Consider the following 17,275-nt stretch of genomic DNA (forward strand, 5'->3'; position numbering starts at 1 on the left):
GAACACACACAGAACACACACAGAACACAGAACACACACACAGACACACACAGAACACAGAACACAGAACACACACACACACAGAAGACAGAACACACACAGAACACACACACCACACACAGAACACACACAGAACACAGAACACACCACACACACAGAACACACACAGAACACAGAACACACACAGAACACAGAACACACCACACACACAGAACACACACAGAACACAGAACACACACAGAACACACACCACACACAGAACACACACAGAACACAGAACACAGAACACAGAACACAGAACACACACAGAACACACACCGAACACAGAACACACACAGAACATACACAGAACACACACAGAACACAGAACACACACACAGAACACACACAGAACACACACAGAACACACACAGAACACAGAACACACACACAGAACACAGAACACACACAGAACACAGAACACACACAATATACACAGAACACACACATAACACAGAACACAGAACACACACACAGAACACACACCGAACACAGAACACACACCGAACACAGAACACACACAATATACACAGAACCACACACAGAACACACACAGAACACACACAATATACACAGAACACACACATAACACAGAACATACACAGAACACACACAGAACACAGAACACACACAGAACACACACAGAACACAGAACACACACAATATACACAGAACACACACAGAACACAGAACACACACAGAACACACACAATATACACAGAACACACACATAACACAGAACACAGAACACAGAACACACACAGAACACAGAACACACACAGAACACAGAACACACACAGAACACAGAACACACACAATATACACAGAACACACACAGAACACACACAGAACACACACAATATACACAGAACACACACACCACACACAGAACACACACAGAACACAGAACACACACAGAACACAGAACACACACAGTACACACACAGAACACACACAGAACACACACAGAACACAGAACACACACAGACACAGAACACAACCACAGAACACAACACAGAACACACAAGAACACAGAACACAGAACACACAAGAACACACACAGAACACACACAGAACACAGAACACAGAACACACACAGAACACACACAGAACACAGAACACACACAGAACACAGAACACAGAACACACACAGAACACAGAACACAGAACACAGAACACACACAGAACACACACAGAACACACACAGAACACAGAACACAGAACACACACAGAACACACACAGAACACAGAACACAGAACACACACAGAACACAGAAACACAGAACACACACAGAACACAGAACACAGAACACAGAACACAGAACACAGAACACAGAACACACACAGAACACAGAACACACACAGAACACACACAGAACACAGAACACACACAGAACACAGAACACAGAACACACACAGAACACAGAACACACACAGAACACAGAACACACACAGAACACAGAACACACACAGAACACACACAGAACACACAGAACACACACAGAACACACACAGAACACACACAGAACACAGAACACAGAACACAGAACACAGAACACAGAACACAGAACACAGAACACAGAACACACACAGAACACAGAACACAGAACACAGAACACAGAACACAGAACACACACAGAACACAGAACACAGAACACAGAACACAGAACACACACAGAACACAGAACACAGCTGGCAGAAGCCTTTTATTCACGCTGCACTGATAATAAGTTGCACTTGAAGAAGCACAGCTGAAGACGGAACAAGATTTCACCACGAGGCAGTTTAACACAGCTGCATCCAAAAGACATGATGTCTGTGTGAGCGCATCGCAAATAATATTGGTGATTCATTATGTGCTCATTTCTGCAGGGGGGGGAAACACTTGAAGTCGTTTATATACGACAACAATTGAAGAATAAAACTTGAATATTCCCATAGAAAATAAAGTCATACATGTAGAGAAACATTTTCAAAGAAGTACATTTATAAGATAACAAATTCGCACATTTAGAAAAATACATTTTAGAAAAATAGTTTTCTAGTAATTAATTAAAATAGTTAATTTTACGATAAACGAAACATTTCTGGAGAAAGAAACTTGAATATTATAAGAAAATCAAAGATTTTTTCTCAGAAACTATAATTTCTTTGTGGAAATATTAAGCCTGTAATCTTCATCTGATGACTGACAGCGGCCCGAACACGCCGTCGTATCGTTCTGACAAACCTTCAAATGTTTAAAATAAGTAAAAGTACAAAAAAGGAAAAAGGATCGTCGACTCACCCTCTCCAGCGTGATCTCCTCGTACTCATAGTCAGCCTCCGTCCCGTTCACCTGCACGCACACGCACACACAGAAAATGTAGATAAAGTATCAGCAGTAAAAGTACTAAGTATGAATTAGACTATTAGAGTATTTGGCCAACACACTCAGCATCTGCTCATACATGTAGTTAAGAGTAATACATTTATTTATTTATTTACTTTAAAGGAGCTCAACCAAGATGTCCGACTCTCCTTCACATCCATCACACATGTTCCAAATAAAGAGAAAAATACGAATAAGATAATAATGACAACATTTCTTCCGCTGCATCTGAAGACGATACTGAATACTTCAATATAAAGACTGAATACTTCAATATAAAGATTGAATACTTCAATATAAAATATAAAGACTGAATACTTCAATGTAAAGACTGAATACTTCAATATAAAGACTGAATACTTGAATACAAAATATAAAGACTGAATACTTCAATACAAAATATAAAGACTGAATACTTAAATATAAAGACTGAATACTTAAATATAAAGACTGAATACTTGAATACAAAATATAAAGACTGAATACTTCAATATAAAATATAAAGACTGAATACTTCAATATAAAATATAAAGACTGAATACTTCAATATAAAATATAAAGACTGAATACTTCAATATAAAGACTGAATACTTCAATGTAAAGACTGAATACTTCAATGTAAAGACTGAATACTTCAATATAAAGACTGAATACTTCAATACAAAATATAAAGACTGAATACTTCAAAATAAAGACTGAATACTTCAATATAAAGACTGAATACTTCAATATAAAGACTGAATACTTCAATACAAAATATAAAGACTGAATACTTAAATATAAAGACTGAATACTTCAATATAAAGACTGAATACTTCAATACAAAATATAAAGACTGAATACTTCAATACAAAATATAAAGACTGAATACTTCAATATAAAGACTGAATACTTAAATATAAAGACTGAATACTTCAATATAAAGACTGAATACTTCAATGTAAAGACTGAATACTTCAATGTAAAGACTGAATACTTCAATATAAAGACTGAATACTTCAATACAAAATATAAAGACTGAATACTTAAATATAAAGACTGAATACTTCAATATAAAGACTGAATACTTCAATATAAAGACTGAATACTTAAATATAAAGACTGAATACTTGAATACAAAATATAAAGACTGAATACTTCAATATAAAATATAAAGACTGAATACTTAAATATAAAATATATAGACTGAATACTTCAATATAAAGACTGAATACTTCAATATAAAGACTGAATACTTCAATGTAAAGACTGAATACTTCAATATAAAGACTGAATACTTCAATATAAAGACTGAATACTTCAAAATAAAGACTGAATACTTCAATATAAAGACTGAATACTTCAAAATAAAGACTGAATACTTCAATATAAAGACTGAATACTTCAATATAAAGACTGAATACTTCAATACAAAATATAAAGACTGAATACTTAAATATAAAGACTGAATACTTAAATATAAAGACTGAATACTTAAATATAAAGACTGAATACTTCAATATAAAGACTGAATACTTCAATACAAAATATAAAGACTGAATACTTCAATACAAAATATAAAGACTGAATACTTCAATATAAAGACTGAATACTTAAATATAAAGACTGAATACTTCAATATAAACACTGAATACTTCAATACAAAATATAAAGACTGAATACTTCAATATAAAATATAAAGACTGAATACTTCAATATAAAGACTGAATATTTCAATATAAAATATAAAGACTGAATACTTCAATATAAAATATAAAGACTGAATACTTCAATATAAAGACTGAATACTTCAATATAAAGACTGAATACTTCAATATAAAGACTGAATACTTCAATACAAAATATAAAGACTGAATACTTAAATATAAAGACTGAATACTTCAATATAAAGACTGAATACTTCAATACAAAATATAAAGACTGAATACTTCAATATAAAGACTGAATACTTCAATATAAAATATAAAGACTGAATACTTCAATATAAAGACTGAATACTTCAAAATAAAATATAGACTGAATACTTCAAAATAAAATATAGACTGAATACTTCAAAATAAAGACTGAATACTTCAATATAAAGACTGAATACTTCAATACAAAATATAAAGACTGAATACTTCAATACAAAATATAAAGACTGAATACTTCAATACAAAATATAAAGACTGAATACTTAAATATAAAGACTGAATACTTAAATATAAAGACTGAATACTTCAATATAAAGACTGAATACTTCAATATAAAGACTGAATACTTCAAAATAAAGACTGAATACTTCAATATAAAGACTGAATACTTCAATATAAAGACTGAATACTTCAATATAAAGACTGAATACTTCAATATAAAGACTGAATACTTCAAAAATAAAGACTGAATACTTCAATATAAAGACTGAATACTTCAATATAAAGACTGAATACTTCAATACAAAATATAAAGACTGAATACTTCAATATAAAGACTGAATACTTAAATATAAAGACTGAATACTTAAATATAAAGACTGAATACTTAAATATAAAGACTGAATACTTCAATATAAAGACTGAATACTTCAATACAAAATATAAAGACTGAATACTTCAATACAAAATATAAAGACTGAATACTTAAATATAAAGACTGAATACTTAAATATAAAGACTGAATACTTCAATATAAAGACTGAATACTTCAATACAAAATATAAAGACTGAATACTTCAATATAAAATATAAAGACTGAATACTTCAATATAAAGACTGAATACTTCAATATAAAGACTGAATACTTCAATACAAAATATAAAGACTGAATACTTCAATATAAAGACTGAATACTTAAATATAAAGACTGAATACTTAAATATAAAGACTGAATACTTAAATATAAAGACTGAATACTTCAATACAAAATATAAAGACTGAATACTTAAATATAAAGACTGAATACTTAAATATAAAGACTGAATACTTCAATACAAAATATAAAGACTGAATACTTCAATATAAAATATAAAGACTGAATACTTCAATATAAAATATAAAGACTGAATACTTCAATATAAAATATAAAGACTGAATACTTCAATATAAAGACTGAATACTTCAATATAAAGACTGAATACTTCAATATAAAGACTGAATACTTCAATACAAAATATAAAGACTGAATACTTCAATATAAAGACTGAATACATCAATATAAAATATAAAGACTGAATTCTTCAATACAAAATATAAAGACTGAATACTTCAATACAAAATATAAAGACTGAATACTTCAATATAAAGACTGAATACTTCAAAATAAAATATAGACTGAATACTTCAATATAAAATATAAAGACTGAATACTTCAATATAAAATATAAAGACTGAATACTTCAAAATAAAATATAGACTGAATACTTCAAAATAAAATATAGACTGAATACTTCAAAATAAAGACTGAATACTTCAATATAAAGACTGAATACTTCAAAATAAAATATAAAGACTGAATACTTCAATATAAAGACTGAATACTTCAATATAAAGACTGAATACTTCAATATAAAGACTGAATACTTCAAAATAAAATATAAAGACTGAATACTTCAATATAAAGACTGAATACTTCAATATAAAGACTGAATACTTCAATATAAAGACTGAATACTTCAATGTAAAGACTGAATACTTCAATATAAAGACTGAATACTTTAATATAAAGACTGAATACTTCAATATAAAGACTGAATACTTCAATGTAAAGACTGAATACTTTAATATATTTCCTTTGCAGGTGAACTCACATAAGGAGGTGTGTCCAGGCTGTCTGTGTTCACCACCACGGGGGGAGGGTTGGCCTGAGGAGAGAAGACACATCATGGAGTCAGAGGAAGCATCTCCTCCACCACACATCAACATCCAACCACACAACCTGCTCCACCCCCGCAACACACAGCCAACACAAGCCGCAGCTCTGCTCGGGACAGTAACGCAGGAGGCGGCGGCTGGATGGAGCAGAGATTAGCGAGGACAGAGCGCTACGTACATGGTGGCATTTTACACTGCAGAAGATGCAATGCTGAAGCATGGAGCCTGAATCAATCCAATCGAGGACGAAGGCGATCCTGCTCCTTCCTCTTCTTCTAGCTTTAAAGCCAATCCCTGCCTCACTCACTCATGCTCTTTCACTTTCTGCCCTGGGAGGAGCCAGATGGGCTCTTAAAAATCATGTGGGGTGAGGGGGGTAGGGGAGCGTGGCATTTCTCCCACTGTCCCTATCTCTAATCTGCTCACTTCAACTGGACGGCAGACATGGAGCGACACGGTGACAGCAAGATGAGCAAGTGAGCAGCAGCCAAACAAATAAACACACCGGGAGGTAAAGCTAAAGATGGAGGACAGAGAAGTGGAGGAAAATAAAAAGCAAAACAAAAAGAAACCTGTGACGTCGGAGGGATGATGGTGGTCTCGGCTGCGATTGGCGAGACTGGGATCACAGGGATTATGGGAGAGGAGGGCGGGGTGGCCTCTGCCTGCTGAACAATAGCATGGTGAGGGGTCAAAGGTTAGACAAACACAGTGCAGCACAGATGAACAGCAGGAGGATGGAGGAGGATATGTGCATGTCCATGTTGACTGACAGGTGTTTGTTTTCATCGTGTTGAGGTGCCAGCTGGAAGGAGCTTAACACGCAGGAGTGTTTGTGACAGATCACCTGACATGGTTTCTTTAAGTGTTATTTACCCGACACGTTTTAGACGGTTCCTCCCGACAGCTCATCACAAGGACTCTACACGTCACACTAAATTAATTTTGCACATTTCTGCACAATAATACATCGATAACTGCACAGCTTGCACTTTCAACTCAGGTATTATCTTTCTTTTTCACATTGTAATTCCACATACAGATACGTGCCATACAGATATTTGACATACAGATGTGGGACATACAGATGTGGGACATACAGATGTGGGACATACAGATGTTTAACATACAGATGTTTGACATACAGATGTGGGACATACAGATACGTGCCATACAGATGCGTGCCATACAGATGCGTAACATACAGATGTTTAACATACAGATGTTTAACATACAGATGTTTAACATACAGATGTTTGACATACAGATGTGGGACATACAGATGTTTAACATACAGATGTTTGACATACAGATGTGGGACATACAGATGTGGGACATACAGATGTGGGACATACAGATGTTTAACATACAGATGTTTAACATACAGATGTTTGACAAACAGATGTTTGACATACAGATGTTTGACATACAGATGTGGGACATACAGATGCGTAACATACAGATGTGGGACATACAGATGTGGGACATACAGATGCGTAACATACAGATGTGGGACATACAGATGTGGGACATACAGATGTTTAACATACAGATGTTTAACATACAGATGTTTGACATACAGATGTTTAACATACAGATGTTTGACATACAGATGTTTGACATACAGATGTTTAACATACAGATGTTTGATGAACATGGAGTTTGGTTTTAGCCGACTCGTCTAATCGACTCGTCATATTTTATGCTTTTCTTCACGCTTCATGACTTTCGAGCACGTCTCTGTAAACACAAGACTTCAAATGGAGCGTTTGCAGGATTCTTTGAGGAGAAACAAAATTTTACAGCGTTAGACGACGAAGAGTTAAGACTGATGTAGCAAACACTATTAGCTGCATTACAGTTTACTTTTATCCCGTTTGTCGAGGGAACCGGGGCAATGCTAACTCCTATGTCGGCCAACAAAAATACGTCATCCCTCCGCAATCGAATCGTGAGATCCTGAAAGATTTACCCCCCCCCCCAGTGTTCGATTTAAATCCTTGCTCGTCCCCGACTGCTTAAAGAAGAGAAACAAAGTTCATTGTGTTGGGGAGGTTTGAACAGCGCTGCTTTTTGGACGATCCTGATGTGACAAAACTCGGCCATCTGCTGCTCGGAGAAGATTAAAGCCACACTGTCTGATCTGGGTCTGTGTGTGTGTGTGTGTGTGTGTGTGTGTGTGTGTGTTAAATCCCGGTCCCTCAGTACAGTGTCAGCAGGGGGCGGATGTCCTTTTTTGTGATTATTGAAAAGCAGCAGACATTTCAATCAGGCGGAGCAGAGAGTATTAACCCCGTCACACTTTCACAACTGTCAATATGTCAACATGTCTGCTGTTGGAGGCGATCACACTCCCACCGCAGTGTATTTCATACGGCATTATAGTGTGATATGTTGCGTCTTTATGAAAAACATCTATAGATACTTATAGATGTGTTTGGCAGATTGAAGCAGAGGTGGAAGAAGTGCTCCTACAACAGTGTGAAAACTCTGTTAGAAGTAAAAGTACAAGAGCATTAACAGCAGCACTACTCAAAGTTTCAGAATAATATGTATTTTCACTGAACTATTGCTTAAAGCAGGAGGAGGTCGAAAACGCCTCTTTGTCAAATAGAGTCCATGAATACAAACACGACAACGTTTTATAAACTTTTCTGCTTTCTGTCGTTCGACCTCCATTAAAGTCTTGCAGTGTTTGGACCGATGTGTTTTCATCTTCTTAACATTATTTGACAGAAAACGTTCTCTGGGAGCACAGAGAGCCTAGAGGTGAGAGCTGAATACAAATGAACAGAGTTTGTGTTGAACTGTCCCTTTAAGAGGACAAACAACCTGCAGACGCACAGAACGCAGCCAATCAGCAGCTTCTTTTAAAGGCTCAGTTTATATTTTAAAAAGTCACTTTCATAAACTATAGAAGCACATTATTAACATGTGAAGACCTTTACACACACACACACACACACACACACACACACACACACACACACACACACACACACACACACACACTATTTTATTTATTAGAAACTGAATTGTTCTCGGTCATTTGTCTGAACTGAGACGTTGCTGCAGCGTTTGGACCGGTGAGGAAAACAAAGAAAAGAAAACACAATTCTCATAATGGCAAAATATTATACACACAAGTCATTATATATATGAAACTAAATGTGCAGAAGAACCGCTGACAGGTGAAAGATTTCCATCCATCCATCCATCGTCCACCGCTTATCCGGGGTCGGGTCGCGGGGGCAGCAGCTCCAGTAAGGAACCCCAATCTTCCCTTCTCCGAGCCACATCCTCCAGCTCCGACTGGGGGATCCTGAGGCGTTCCCAGTGAGGAGATATAATCTCTCCACCGAGTCCTGGGTCTTCCCCAGGGTCTCCTCCCAGCTGGACGTGCCTGGAACACCTCCCTAGGGAGGCGCCCAGGTGGCTCCTTACTAGATGAACCACCTCAACTGGCTCCTTTCAACGTAAAGGAGCAGCGGCTCTACTCCGAGTCTCTCACGGTTGGCTGAGCTTCTCACCCTATCTCTAAGGGAGACGCCACCCGTCTTGTACCTGTGATCTCGTTCTTTCGGTCATGACCCAGCCTTCATGACCATAGGTGAGGGTAGGAATGAAGATCGACTGGTATATTGAGAGCTTTGCCTTCTGGCTCAGCTCTGTTTTCGTCACAACGGTGCGGTAAAGTGACTGTAGTACCGCCCCCGCTGCTCCGATTCTCCGGCCAATCTCTCGCTCCATCGTCCCTTCACTCACGAACAAGACCCCGAGGTACTTGAACTCCTTCACTTGGGGTAATGGCTCATTCCCTACCCGGAGTAGGCAATCCACCGGTTTCCTGCTGAGAGCCATGGCCTCAGATTTAGAGGTGCTGATCCTCATCCCAACCGCTGCACACTCGGCTGCGAACCGATCCAGTGACTGTTGAAGGTCACAGACCGATGATGCCATAAGGACCACATCATCTGCAAAGAGCAGCGATGAGATCCTCAGGTCACCGAACTGCAACCCCTCTCCTCCACGACTACGCCTCGATATCCTATCCATGAAAATTATGAACAGGATTGGTGATAAAGCGCAGCCCGGCGGAGGCCAACATTCACTGGAAACGAGTCCGACTTACTGCCGAGTATCCGGACACAACTCTCGCTTTGGGCGTACAGGGATTGGATGGCCCTCAGAAGTGACCCCCTCACCCCATACTCCCGCAGCACCTCCCACAGTATCACCCGGGGGACCCGGTCATACGCCTTCTCCAGATCCACAAAACACATGTAGACCAGATGGGCGTACTCCCAGGCCCCCTCCAGGATCCTTGCAAGAGTAAAGAGTTGGTCCGTTGTTCCACGACCAGGACGGAATCCGCATTGTTCCTCTTCAATCAGAGGTTCGACTACCGGCCGAACCCTCCTTTCCAGTACCTTGGAGTAGACTTTACCAGGGAGGCTGAGAAGTGTGATACCCCTGTAGTTGGCACACACTCTCTGGTCCCCCTTTTTAAATAGGGGAACCACCACCCCGGTCTGCCAACCCCTAGGCACTGTCCCAGACTTCCACGCAATGTTGACGAGGCGTGTCAACCAAGACAGCCCCTCAACAACAAGGTGAAAGACTTAGCAAATGCAAAGAGCTTGAACGTACGAACATTTTATTTAAATTAAGGAGCAATTATCTTTATTATCCTCAAGGAGGTTGTTATGTTTTTCCGTCAGCGGGATGACAAAGACCACCGGCCTGGTTCTCATGACGCTTGGTGGAAGAGTGCAACACTGGAACACAATTTGTGTACTTTAATTAGTTTTTATTAGATGTTTTATAAAAACTTCTGAGACAGTTCATGTTCAACCTGCCTCGTTGGTCAACGTGTTGTGTAAAAGCTTAAGAGAAGTGACCTCTGTTATACAAGAGCAGGACCTCATGAAGCTGCTGGCAGGAAGTGCCGCAGCAGCAGAACTTGGAGTCCATGGAAAACCAACAGCCGCTAAAATTAGCCCCCGCACATCGACCACATTGATCCGGCAGCCCTACTTCTGGAGCGTCGCTCGCAAAAGCCGCTGACAATGGAGCTTCATTGCTCCCAAAGAATACAAAGTGTGTGACAGATGCAGCAACACACAAGAGTTTGTGTTTGAATCCAACACGAGGGATGTTGGGAGTGAGCGCTCCTGTACATCACGGATCTTTGTGGGGGAATAAAATAAATAGATGAGCTGACGGGAACTATCCAAGCTTAAACTGAACTCCCAGTTAATCAACAAATGTGATGATTAAATCTGTGATTTGAGAAAAAATAATAATGCTCTCTTATCCCAGCATCTCCACAATAATTACCTTAATAATTAATAATTTAATCCAAAAACGATTAGCATTATACCCGACAAATACCAAATTATTTACCGCTGATAATAAATATTTGAGTTTAAATAAACAGATATTCTAATATTCTTAGATTTGTTGAATCAGTTTTTTTTTTACAGTCGGCGACACGGTTTCTAAATGACCCCGAGCAGATATTTGACTTTAGTGTATTTCAACTTATTATTTATCAGCAGACATGTTAATACAGATTTTAAAACGCTAACGTCAGGGGATTTACCGGTCCGGCTCTAATCAAAAATATTAATCCATCATGGAAATAAATATCGATTGCAGATTTAACTGAATCAAATGTTAATTATTGTGATCGACTCCTTCTTACAGCTTGTACTGCTGGAGATGTCACCATAGAAATGTAACAATCGATACCAAAAACGTTGAAATTCCACCATTATAAATATGATCCGACACCACGGGAAAAAACTAAAACAAAACTATAAATCTCATATACTCTTTTATTAGGTTTGAATAATATATTCCTCTCTGCTCCCCTCCCTCTCTATCTGTATGCATTTATGTAAATGTATGTTACTAACTCATCATCCGGGGTATCATCCCCGGAGTTTCTGTGCCTCTCATGTGGCAGGTTGCCACTGATAAAGTTTACGTCAGGATCATGAATCGTGGCTGCGCCTGCTGACCTGGTCCTGCTGGACACCAGGAAGCCTTATTGACATTTTCCTGGATTCATCCAAACTTTCTTTTTTTCAACACATCATAATTTCCATCAAATGTTGTATTTGCACTATGTTGTTTATCCTGTACACACGACATCTATTGCACGTCTGTCCGTCCTGGGAGAGGGATCCCTCCTCCATTTCTCCCCCGTTAATTATGGGGTTTCTTTTAGGAAGTTTTTCCTTGTGCGATGCGAGGGTCTAAGGACAGAGGGTCTAAGGACAGAGGGTCTAAGGACAGAGGGTCTATGGATAGAGGGTGTAAGGACGGAGGGTCTAAGGACAGAGGGTGTAAGGACGGAGGGTCTAAAAACAGAGGGTCTAAGGACAGAGGGTCTAAGGACGGAGGGTCTAAGGACAGAGGGTCTAAGGACAGAGGGTCTAAGGACAGAGAGCCTAAGGACAGAGAGTCTGAGGACAGAGGGTCTAAGGACAGAGGGTGTAAGGACAGAGGGTCTAAGGACAGAAGATCTAAGGACAGAGGGTATAAGGACAGAGGGTCTAAGGACAGAAGATCTAAGGACAGAGGGTCTAAGGACAGAAGATCTAAGGACAGAGGGTCTAAAGACAGAGGGTCTAAGGACAGAAGATCTAAGGACAGAGGGTCTAAGGACAGAGGGTGAAAGGACAGAGGGTCTAAGGACAGAGGGTGTAAGGACAGAGGGTCTAAGGACAGAGGGTCTAAGGACAGAAGATCTAAGGACAGAGGGTCTAAAGACAGAGGGTCTAAGGACAGAAGATCTAAGGACAGAGGGTCTAAGGACAGAGGGTGTAAGGACAGAGGGTCTAAGGACAGAGGGTGTAAGGACAGAGGGTCTAAGGACAGAGGGTCTAAGGACAGAGGGTCTAAGGACAGAGGGTGTCGTATCCTGTACAGTCTGTAAACACTGAGACTAATGTGTAATTTGTGATTTTGGGCTATATAAATAAATTTGATGTGAATATTATGTGAATAAAAGTTAAACACGTCATAATTCCCTCTAATACCCATTTAATATTGTTGTGAAAACAACTCCTTTAAACAGCTGTTGACTTGAATAAGTTTCTCGCCAAAAACTACATTTTACAAGATTACAAGTCATGCTCAAGCATGAGACGGTCGTGGCGGGTAGAAGTGTTTTTAATAGTAAGATGTTATGAAAAGTCACGTGTGAAGGAATGAGCATCGACTGGATAACAGACTTTATTATTCTGCACTAGTTGTGAGAGTAAAAGGTATTTTCAGATAGATTTCTGAACGCGGCTCCATTTACTTGAATTCATCAAGACTTTCCTCCGTCTTTGGCCGTACTTTGTATTCTCGGTTCCCCCTGGTGGCACGCGAGAAGAACAAAGTAACACACGGTGAGTAAATAAAAAGATGATCTATGACGTGAATGCAACATTTATAAATCAGAAGCAGATAAAGTTGGAGGAGGAAACAAGAGAAGCTGAAAACGTGACTGAGAAGCAGTTTGATGGATGGAGACACAGATGTCATGAGTCACACATGGTCTGTACTGACTCACTGTAGTAACTCCAACAGCAGGACACACACTCCTACACAGCGCCGTATATTTCATTTATAACTTCACCAGAACGACGCTCAGCTCCTCGATCACCCACAACACAACCAGTTCAAGACAACAACATAGTTCCTGCACAGCTCATTCTGAGGTTGGGATATCTTCCATAAAGTTTAGTTTTGAGATGGTCCTCAGACAGAAACATCTTCAATAAAGTGCCGACACGTAATCGAGTCTTTGACAAATTACAAGCACGATTTCCTACGCATCCCTTTTATTAAACAAAAGTAGCAGCCTGTCTGGAAAAAGTCCAGAAAAGTCTGGAACTATTTCATCAAAGAGTTCGCAAGATGACCAATCCGAACAGAAATTCGATGCCAACGTTTAGTACTTTAAACAAATATTTGGTGCTACCAATTTCAATACTTTTTGGTACCAACTCGGTGCTATGAACTACCTTTTATAATAAGTTTGGTATCACCTTGGTGCTGTGTATAGTCTGAGCTACAAACGTCAGTCCAGCCTTACGCGTGACTGTAATTAACCTCTGACTGTAGAATTAAAGCTTTTGTGCCACCACAAAAAAAAAAGGTCTCCCAACTTCACACAGAACAAGTCGTGGATGCTGAAGTACCTTACTGAAAGCGAAGGGTACCCATGGTATTTCCGGCCTGCTTGCCGCGTGGCTGCATCCGACCACTTTGGCGGTACTCTTGGTCGGACTTTTCTTGACGCTGTCCCGCAGGTTGAGGAAGCGGCTGCGAGCTCGGCAGGACGCGGGCACCGTGCAGGCGGTAAACGTCGACAGAGACGCCTGGACCTGTTGACGACCCGGCTGCTGCTGCTGCTGCTGTCGGTGGAGCTCGATGGCGTGCTGCCTCTGGAGCGGGTGGAGGTGGGCGATGGACTCCTGCAGGTTGACCCGCGGCAGCTTCTTCTCGGCGCCGTTCATAGCCTTGGAGGTGAACTCCTGGTGGGGGTAGTGTGTGGTCATCGTCCTGGAGGAGATTCCCGGTTGGTAATAAATTATGGATGGTTCCTGCAGATCTGGACAGACTTGTTGGGTCTCTGTGGTATGACCGCAACAGATCCAAACTCAATCCTGTTACTCCGGCACGAAAGCACAATAACACTCCCCTCTCTTCTTTCTCACGTCCCCCCTCCCTCTTCAGCTGCTCTTTCTCTGTGACAACCCTCCCTCTCTCGTCTTCTCTCATTCTCCTGCCAATTAATGGGCTTCAGTGAGCGAGGCACATGTCAGCACGAGAAGGGGGGGGTGGCAGCTCCACTCGCTGCATGAATAATCGATGTTGCCCCCGGATTCAGACACAGCGACGTACATGTCAGCGTCAGCAGCGAGGGGGGTGGGGGTGCAACGAGGACTCCTGGTTAGCTGCAGCTTTCGTTTGGATATTCTCTGCAGCAGCTTTAAGCCTCTGCTGAAGATAAAGACGCCGCTCGCAGGCTGAGCCGCCGCGCTGCTGCTGATGTGATGTTTCCAGTGCTGCATCCACATTGTACCATCACAAAAAGCTCAATGTGGAAAATGAGAATAATTAATTTTACAACCACAAAATAAAGTTACTTGGTGGTTCGCTGACGTTCAGGCTTGACCTTAGTCCCGGTCGGTTGGTCGCCTCACGCTGACGGCATGGATGGATCCATATGGATTAAAAAACTAATTGAACCAAATACACTGGAAGTTAGTGAAAAGTCACGCGGTAAATAAAATGAAAAGAGTTCATCCTCTGTTTAAAACTATTCAATACTTAATGTATTTAACAATGTTCTTTCAACAACCCTTTTTATTTGACAGCAGGTGCATTGTTTGATTTACAAACGTCACACTTACAAACCGACGGACCCGTAAGGTGACACGTGGGGGAAAAAGTACTTTTGTGTATGCAAATTAAGTGTGACGTATCGCTAATTTCTAAGCTACTATAGCGGTCATAGGGACTCTAAATTAAAACAGTCTTACGAGGAAACACAAAAGTTTGCAAATGTAAAAGTTAAAAATAAATACATATCTCTGTCTCGGACCTCTTTGGGAACAGGTGTCAAACTCAAGGCCACTTCCGGCCCGCGGTTAATCACTTCGCATTGACGTTTGATGAAGTAAGTTTGACGCCAATCTGCTCATTAGATCGAGACATTTCTGGAGAGTAAAGTATTGAAAGTCGGCACCAAATCTAATATTCTTACTGTTTTCTGTATTCTTCGATCCAATATCTCAGATATCGTGACTTAAAACTTACGTTTAGACCATTTTAACTTTGGATAAGTTCTTGTTTTCCTGCATGCGTTTAGACCACATTAAAAATCAGTAGAAAAATATGATCATATTCCTTAAAACAAAGTATTGAAAATGTGACATTTTACGCAGATATATCAGTACTGGCAGATAAGTAACGAGAAATGTTAGTAAAAAACAAAATGTTGTAAACTAATATGTTGTGCGCAGCACATACCTCTTTAAGGACCTTTGTTAAAATGGATTGTGTAAGTCGTGTTTTTAGTCTGATAAATCTCTTAAATATGGACATCAGCTTCAAAACTCATGTTCAGTTTGAGCCAATTCCAAACCCCATGATGTCAGTATTGTATAAGCAGCAGAGGGTGTGAACGTATTCCCTGTGGCAGAAGGAGTAATAGTATTCCTTTACGTTGGGTAAATTATGAATGGGAAAAGTTTATATGACATAAAACGTGCCCCAAAATAACCCACATACGAGTGTTGACATGACAACGGGCAGCGTGCAGTTGGACAGATTTCCATAAATGGATTTAATCCAGGAGGAGCGCCGGTGGGAGGAGCGTTTCCAGACCTTTCCCTCTCCCGCATCCCAACATGTCATCTGGATACATGAGAAGTAAACCAAACACCTCGTCCCCACCATGGAACACAAACTACTTCAACATATTTAGTATTTAGTGGTCATCTGAACATTAAAGTAGGTTACTGGTACTGAGTTCAGCCCTGCAGGCTCCATCTAAAATCGACCTGCACCGCAAAATCTGACCCACATGATTCATGACAACAGGAACGCAAACATTTAGAGAGCAACTCAATACGATAAACTGAACAGCTCATGCCACATAGAAATATTAAATACACATCACAATGTAAAGACCGGCTCCATGCTAGGCATATCAACACATCCCGTTCAGCTCCACAGAGCTGCAGCGCTGACGGATTGAAGCTTAAAATGTGCTGCTGTGCGCCTGCAGCACCACCTACAGGCCACACAGAGCAGCACAACACAGCTACACACAAACACTACCAGTTATTTTACTAATGGGGTCAGTGATTTAACATACCTTTAAATGTCATTATATTTCTCTACAAACGTTACATTTAAGACCTATTTCACATCCATACTGGCAATAAAAGTGAAAATGTGAATGTGTTGCTTGATATTACTTCCTATCTCCCCAAAACACATAAAA

General features: G+C 39.6%; 1 protein-coding gene across 1 annotated transcript in view; it reads right to left on the reverse strand.

The window, feature by feature from the left end:
* The window catches only part of LOC115022782 (discs large homolog 1-like protein), a 139,451-nt gene that overhangs the window by 45,847 nt on the left and 76,329 nt on the right, over positions 1 to 17,275 (reverse strand). Inside the window, 3 exon segments of the mRNA XM_029453871.1 lie at positions 2,327 to 2,377; positions 6,195 to 6,248; positions 6,831 to 6,926. Of these exon segments, the coding sequence (XP_029309731.1) occupies positions 2,327 to 2,377; positions 6,195 to 6,248; positions 6,831 to 6,926 (201 nt within the window).

The sequence above is a fragment of the Cottoperca gobio genome, chromosome 17, assembly GCF_900634415.1.
Source record: "Cottoperca gobio chromosome 17, fCotGob3.1, whole genome shotgun sequence".
NCBI lineage: Eukaryota > Metazoa > Chordata > Actinopteri > Perciformes > Bovichtidae > Cottoperca > Cottoperca gobio.